The sequence below is a fragment of the Castanea sativa genome, chromosome 6, assembly GCF_040712315.1.
Source record: "Castanea sativa cultivar Marrone di Chiusa Pesio chromosome 6, ASM4071231v1".
Lineage (NCBI taxonomy): Eukaryota > Viridiplantae > Streptophyta > Magnoliopsida > Fagales > Fagaceae > Castanea > Castanea sativa.
In genome coordinates this window covers 7,092,820-7,100,709 of record NC_134018.1, presented here as the reverse complement: position 1 = coordinate 7,100,709, position 7,890 = coordinate 7,092,820, and the positions used below count along the sequence as shown (strand labels likewise).

General features: G+C 36.0%; 1 protein-coding gene across 1 annotated transcript; it reads left to right on the top strand.

Moving 5' to 3' along the window:
* Positions 1-4,078: 4,078 nt before the first annotated feature.
* On the top strand, positions 4,079-6,091 carry LOC142639365 (uncharacterized). The gene has a single exon (XM_075813559.1). The coding sequence runs from the start codon at positions 4,079-4,081 to the stop codon at positions 6,089-6,091; it is 2,013 nt and encodes a 670-aa protein (XP_075669674.1).
* The last annotated feature ends 1,799 nt before the right edge of the window (positions 6,092-7,890 follow it).

The following is a 7,890-nucleotide window of genomic DNA, read 5'->3' as shown; positions in this document are numbered from 1 at the left end:
AATCATCGAGAGTTGAGACACAATTTAAGCAAAATAAATTTTGTTTGTAACTGAATATTTTTTAGATACCACGCAACATGATCGTATGCATGATGGAGAATGTTCGTTTGTAACACGACCAGAAAACCATCTAATTAATATTGGTTATTATTCTGAGTAATTCTCACATTTGACAACACACTCTACCAGCTCATACCAATTCATAAGATGGATCATCAAAACATGGTCAGAAATAGTATTGTATCAATTATTATTTTTTTGATTGTTATATTATATTAATTTGATGGTCAGAAATAGTATTATATTAATTTATATTAATTATTTAACTCCACTTTTATGAAACTGCACAGATTTAGTTGTTCTCGCATTCATCACTACTCACCGGCCAAACCGATCTCGTTCATCTGACTTCAATGTGCCTGCACGACATAATGTATATAGTTCTTAATTTTTATATGTTTATCATCATATAAAGCTAAAATAGAATTAAATTAATTTTTTATAATTTGTAGATTGGCTGCAAGTGATTATATGGATACAAAAAAATCTTGGATCCTTATTTTCTTGAGCTAAAATATTCAAGCTTACATGGTTATATGTTTTGAAGATAATATGACCAATTCAATGCTACTTATGCTGTAAAAGTACACACACACACACACACACACATATATATATATATATATATATGACGTATTATGTTTAATTGTATAGAAGCCATTATATTGCATTATGGACAGGAAAACAAATAAAAACAAAAACAATTACTATTAAAAGGAAACCAAAAAAAAGAAAAAACAGAAAAAAGTGTTAGACCATGTAAAACTGTTAGCCTGAAAACCAATCTGTATATTTCTTTTTTCTTTTTCAAAAATAAAAACAAATATTAAAGTTTTGAATGTAACTCAGAACTCAAAAGATCAATATGAACCCTATATATTATGATACAAAACATCTAGTATAGCTTAGTCTTTGAAAGAAAGGCAGTGATTTGGAATATAATAATTAGCAAGCACAAAATTAAAATGTTTACCATCCCACTTCTATTAATCTTTGGGCATGGCTTGGCTTTTGTCTAATGTCTTGTGACACTGAACTCGCTGCAATCATTACACGTGTTCATTTTGGACATGTGTCAGGATCAAAGCAGATCTAGTGCACTGGAGGCACCAGACAAAAGCCACGACCTTGATCTTTTAAGTTTGATCCTTTAATGTCTTCATATAAAAGCCTCCTAAATAGTCATGGAAAAATTAGACTTGGACCAATGAACCTGTCCATATTCACTTGAGAAAAAAAAGCTATGAGTAAGAGGAATAGCAATCCGATTCAACTTAAGGTGTAGTTCTCTAATATAAATATTTTTAATGTTAAATATACTACTTGTAAGGACACAAAAATCTTGTGACCCAGGGCCACCTAGAATGGTGAGATTGGTACCACCAAATCCGGCTCAAAACAATAGAAATTTATAAAGAGAGTGGAGTGTAACAAGTTGGGCTTCGCCCGAGGATACAAATATAAAAGGAGTAGGCGTAAGCTAGAGATTAAATATATGGAAAGCTCTTTACAAGCTTGCCTGAGGACAATGTTCTTGGGCAGATGTATATATTGTTCACTTTCTTTCTCTTTAATCACTGTTTTGCTCTTAATCAAACTTCCTAGACTTTTTTGGATCCCCCTTATTTGGGAGTTACTTTCCTTTATATACTCTTAGGCTTCTTGCATCCGAGCCCTCTATCTATAATACTCTCAACTCTCATTAAGACACTTGTCCCATTAGATTTCTAGTGAAGGTGGTAGAAGGAGCTTCTAAGCTGTGGCTCTATTGTTCAAGTCACTTCCTCATTAATGCAGCTGATAAAATTGTGTCAGCCATTTAATGCGAAGATCTTTACAAGAGATCTCCCAAAAATATCTTGTTGCTCCCCTAAGGCGCCCATCTCACCTCTTAGACTTCCAAAAGACGTTCAGTCTTTTCCCATCCTCTCCTTAGGTAATCTCCCTCCTCGGGCTCTCAATGCCTCTACGTGAAGAATAACTGAAGGCTGTAATCGTGATACCCTTCCTCGGTCCTCGGGCCCCCACACTACTAGTATTAATTTTTTTTATAAGTTCATTATAAATTTCCTTTTTAATTATTTACATTTTTTATTTACCTAATGTAAGTGCACAATTTGTACCCTGACCCAAAACGAGTGATGGGCTCAAGCCCAAAGAGTCTTATACAATGAAATTTGTAGAGTATGGGTTTGAAACCTAGGTTAGGGATATTGGAAAGTTAATAAACAAGCTAGAATACCGCAATCTATGCAAGTAACAGATGAATGTGACAAAAAACCCTCCTCGGACGTAAGCCGAAGACAATTTGTATAGTCTTTCTTTCTCTAAGCAAAAGATTACAATTTTTGGTATTCAAAAGAGAATCTGCCCCCCCCCCCTTTTTCTTCCTCTCTCGTCTTCTTATATCCCTCCTCTTCTTCCCTGTTTTATCCACGTGTAACACAGATCTTTCTCTTGGATACTTGTCCCATCCACCACCTTCTTAAAGTCTTCAAATAATAACTGGAAGGCTAAATACTACTGTTCAGAGGTCATTTCTCTATTAATCCAGCCAGAGAGGTAGATGCAGGGCCTTTAATGCGGTGGTAGCAGCTTTTTTCTCAGATATTTCTCCCACGTTCCTGCTTCTAACGGGTGCTTGGATCATGCCTTTACCCAACAGACCATCCAGAATTCAGTCTCTAAGCCCTTTAGCAAGTCTCATGGCCTTTACTGGGCTTGTCTGAGGAGGTTCTCCACCTTGGACTGCTCATCAGACCATTATAGTGCGGACTAACCTGTGGGCTCAGAAAACTCTAATTGAACAGACTTATACCAACTAACTAGGCCCAAGACCCAAACGTGCCTTAAAACATTTTTACCCCCCACACCTAACATTTTATATTTTATTTTTAAAACTCCATACAAATTAACTTGCTAGATAAAGAAAATAGTAATAATAATGTAGGTTTCACACTCCATACCAATACCCTCAAATTTAAGCACATAAGCCATAGGCATATCCAAGACGCTTGGGCTTTCCTTTTCTAAAAGACTATAATTTTTAGTGATTTTTTTTTTTTTTTTGCAATGTAGATACATTTTTTTTTTAAATAACCTTTTTCACAACTTGTAGAGTGATAATTAAGTTGTAATTGGTGCAATGCCACTTTAACATAAGTGATGATAGAGGTATCATAAATTTTACTACAAAGGTGTTACGCTTGTATGTTAACTTCTTCTCAAAAAACTCCTAAAAAAAAGACTTGTATGTCAACTTTTAAATTCAACATAACAAAAGAAATTTCTTTATTATTATTTTATTCATGCGATATTAATCATATTCATTGCCACCCAAGTTTTTTTGTTTTTTTTTTTTTCTAAAAAAGGTTTTTTTTATAGTTTTTTTTTAATAGTAAAATGGACACTAATTTTAGCATTTTATATTCTTTCTTTCTTTTTTTTTTTTTAATTTCTTTTGGCTAACAAAATAATTTTCATATAGAGTTTAGACCAACCAATTCTCCTCCAATATATAACAAAAAGATGAATGTAACTTTTTTTTACGTAAAGAGTGGGAGAAAAACCCGTTTGAAAGAAGAATATAATTAGTTTTCTTTACGTAAAACCCGTTTGACCATAAATAAAATCTTCTTCTCCACGCAACGCCGGCGCCACCATCACCGTCATCACCACCACCACCACTACCACCTCACCAGCCTTGCCTGAATTAAAAACCAAACACAATTCAAATCCTCAAAAATCCCAAGATAGCTAACCCAAAAACATTGCTTTCTAAACCTATGATATAACCCCAAGATATATCGAGTTTGTATCTCAATTGATACAAAGTTCAAATCCTCCTTCTGCCATTATCGAAACGATCAAATTATAATTAAAAAAAAAAAAAAACCATATGATATAACGTTACCTATGTACATTTTGATGCCACCCTCATAAACCAACATTAAATTCACCATTTTATAACAAAGCCAACTCTGTCTTTGAATTTTGAAGGAGTTTCGGTTTCATTTTCATGGCGGCCGACCTCGTGAAGGAAATATTGGCAAGGCCAATACAATTGGCAGACCAGGTGAGCAAGTTTGCGGAAGAGGCACAATCTTTCAAACAAGAATGTTTAGAGTTCAAAGCCAAGACCGAGAAGCTAGCGGCGCTTTTACGCCAAGCAGCGCGTGCTAGCAGTGATCTATATGAGCGTCCAACCCGTCGCATCATTGATGACACAGAACAAGTCCTCGAAAAAGCGATTGCATTGGTTATGAAGGCTCGTGCCAATGGCATCATGAAGAGGGTTTTCACAATTATCCCCACTGCAGCGTTTAGGAAAACGTCCATGCAGCTTGAGAATTCTATTGGGGACGTGTCTTGGCTCCTAAGAGTGTCAGCCTCGGCCGATGATCGTGACAATGGCTATCTTGGTCTTCCTCCAATAGCAGCCAATGAGCCAATTCTATGTCTTATATGGGAACAGATTGCGATTCTATATAATGGGTCTACGTCGTTAGATGATCGTTCTGATGCGGCTGCTTCTTTGGTTTCGTTGGCTCGGGACAATGATCGATATGGTAAGCTGATTATTGAGGAAGGTGGAGTGGTTGGACTTTTGAAATTGGCCAAAGAAGGAAAATTGGAGGGTCAGGAGAATGCTGCAAGGGCGATTGGGTTGTTGGGACGTGACCCGGAAAGCGTCGAACACATTGTGAATTGTGGTGTTTGCTCAGTGTTTGCGAAAATCCTCAAAGAGGGTCACATGAAGGTTCAGGCTGTAGTGGCTTGGGCAATCTCGGAACTGGCTGCAAATCATCCCAAATGTCAGGACCATTTTGCGCAGAACAATGCAATTCGGATGCTTGTTAGTCATCTTGCGTTCGAGACGATTCAAGAACATAGTAAGTATGCCATTACTAGCAAACACCAAATGTCTATACATTCTGTTGTGATGGCGAGTAATAATCCGAATCCAAATAATCATAGAAAGGAACATGAAGATGATGATAAGCAAAGTAGTCCTCAAATTGGTCATCCAATGGGGAACAACACTCCTAGCCAGATGCAAAATTTGGTAACTAACACCATGGCCATGAGGGGCCAGAATAATTCTGGCAAGTCAAAACCACAGGCATCACAAAACCATGGAACACATCACACTGCTGAACACTCTAAGAGCAATCAATACAGCAATGCAAAACAGCACCCCCACCATCATCATCATAATCAGCACCAGCACGTTAAGTTATCGGGTGCAAGCATTAAGGGGAGGGAAATGGAAGATCCGGCTACCAAGGCCGAGATGAAGGCAATGGCAGCAAGAGCCCTTTGGCAGCTATCAAAGGGAAATGTATCTATTTGTCAGAACATCACAGAATCCAGAGCACTTTTATGCTTTGCTGTTTTGTTAGAAAAAGGGCCTGAAGATGTTCAATCCTATTCAGCTATGGCATTGATGGAAATCACAGAAGTGGCTGAGCAAAATGCTGACTTAAGACGCTCTGCTTTCAAGCCAACTTCCCCTGCTGCCAAAGCTGTAGTTGAACAGTTACTTAAAATTATAGAGAATGCCAACTCGGATCTTCTTGTGCCCTGCATCAGATCAATTGGAAACTTGGCCAGGACTTTCAGAGCAACGGAAACAAGATTTGTTGGGCCATTGGTGAGACTGCTTGATGAAAGGGAACCTGAGGTTTCTATGGAGGCTGCCATTGCACTTAGCAAGTTTGCATGCACTGAAAATTTTCTCCATGTTGAACACAGCAGAGCCATTGTAAATGCAGGAGGAGCTAAGCACTTAATTCAGTTGGTTTACTTTGGTGAGCAAATGGTCCAAGTTCCTGCTCTGATTTTGCTATGTTACCTTGCAATGCATTTGCCTGAGAATGAGATACTTGCACAAGAAGACGTGCTTATTGTGCTTGAGTGGGCATCAAAGCAGGCACATTTGATCGAAGAACCTTCGATTGAATCACTATTACCAGATGCCAAAAGTAAGTTGGAATTATATCAGTCTAGAGGTTCAAGAGGATTCCATTAATTCAATCAAATTGTAACAATGTTGCTAAGAACCGATTTCAAGAGCTTTACTTTTGTCTTGTTTTTCTAAATATCAAGTAATGTATATAAAATTAGCATTATTGTGGTCATCACTGCTAAGAACCTTCATTTTCCATTTTGTTTCAATTGTGACCCATCTTTTCAATCTTTTAGTCTCACTTTCCATGTTCAATTGGCTGGCATTGGCTCTTTTTGAAATTGTGGTGCCTGGGCTTTAATAGGATGGCTCTGTCTTTAGAAGGCAAGTTAGCTTTTATAACATCAATTTTATGTTGTGACATACACAAGTCAACAACTTCTAAAATCTTTTCCTTAATCATGCTTATCTCTTAAATGAACTCGTTTTGTATCAATTTCTATGAAATCGACTTAATTTACATCTTTTATACCCTTTTGAGTCTTTTCTTTTTCTTCATCTTCTTAATATTGTAAATAAGCAACTATAATTCCCACAACCACGACGACCACAACTGTAGCCATTGTCACACTCTCATTTAACCATTGCTAATTTGCTACCCTTTTTGACACTTCTTGGTGCACTTTAACTGGTACTTAGTAATGCCAGCATCATCCGAGTGAGAATTAAACTTATATTGGGCTATGCAATTGTGGGGAAAAACTTGGACATGATGATGCTTTAAATTTGATACCTCCTTATCATTGTCTTCTTATGTAACTTCAACTCATCATTTCATGGTCCAGATTGCTTGTAAAGTTGTAATAAAACATTCTTTCCCACTTATGTTTCTCCGACCATGTCAATCTGCTTCCTAGTAATATAGAAAATGCATACGATTAAGAAGCAAACAAATAGGGTTAATATGTGAAAAATGTGGAGTACATGAACATTCTTAAAATTTAAGAACTAAAATCGAAGTGACCACCCATATTTAACGCAGTTGTATAAAAAATGATGATATAATGGCAATGGTCTTTGGTCAACGTGTTATTTTATATATATAATTACAACATGCTGCTAACCCTACAATTTGAACCATTTTTCTACTAGACCCCCAAACACTTTGTGCATGGAGAGGTGCTAATTCAGCTACAAAGCTTTTGGTGTTATTATATTTAAAAAAGGCAGTTCAATTTAAATATGTGGTCGGTTCGATTTTGGTCCCTAAATTTGAAAATTTTCTAATTTAGTTCTTAATTTTATTTTTAAATGACAATTTTGTCCATCTATCTATTTTCACCTGTGTGACAAATGGCACAATGAGTAGATGGCTGATGTAGCATTTTCAACTGACATCAGGGCCGCGCCACCTAAAGGCTAAGGTGGTTCCAAGACCACCATGAATTGATTTTTTTTTTTTTTTTTTTTTTTATATATAAGAATTTAAAAACTTTTCTTTGTCTACCCTTCAAAAAAAATTTAGGAACACCCTCAATTTTTTTTATGCCAATAAAATTAAATTTTACTCCATAATTTGTTCTACATTCAGTGGATGAATGATTGCTTGGTTTTGTACATTGAAAGAGATGTAACTTGTAGAATTGATAATGAAACTATTACACAATGATTTCAAAATATGAAAACTTGTAGAAGGCAATTGTAAACTTTATGTATTTGCGTGTTTTTTTATTGTTGTTGTTGTCAATTTATGAATTTCTCTTTTTATTAGATTGTATAATTTATACTTCTTAAAGAATATCATGAGAAAAATTCCTGGAGCCACTACTGGTTGACATTGGTGTTGGCAAATTGTAAATTTGGCCCCTTAAATATGAGGCCAATTTGATTTTGGTCCCTTAATTAAAAAAAAAGCTCTAATT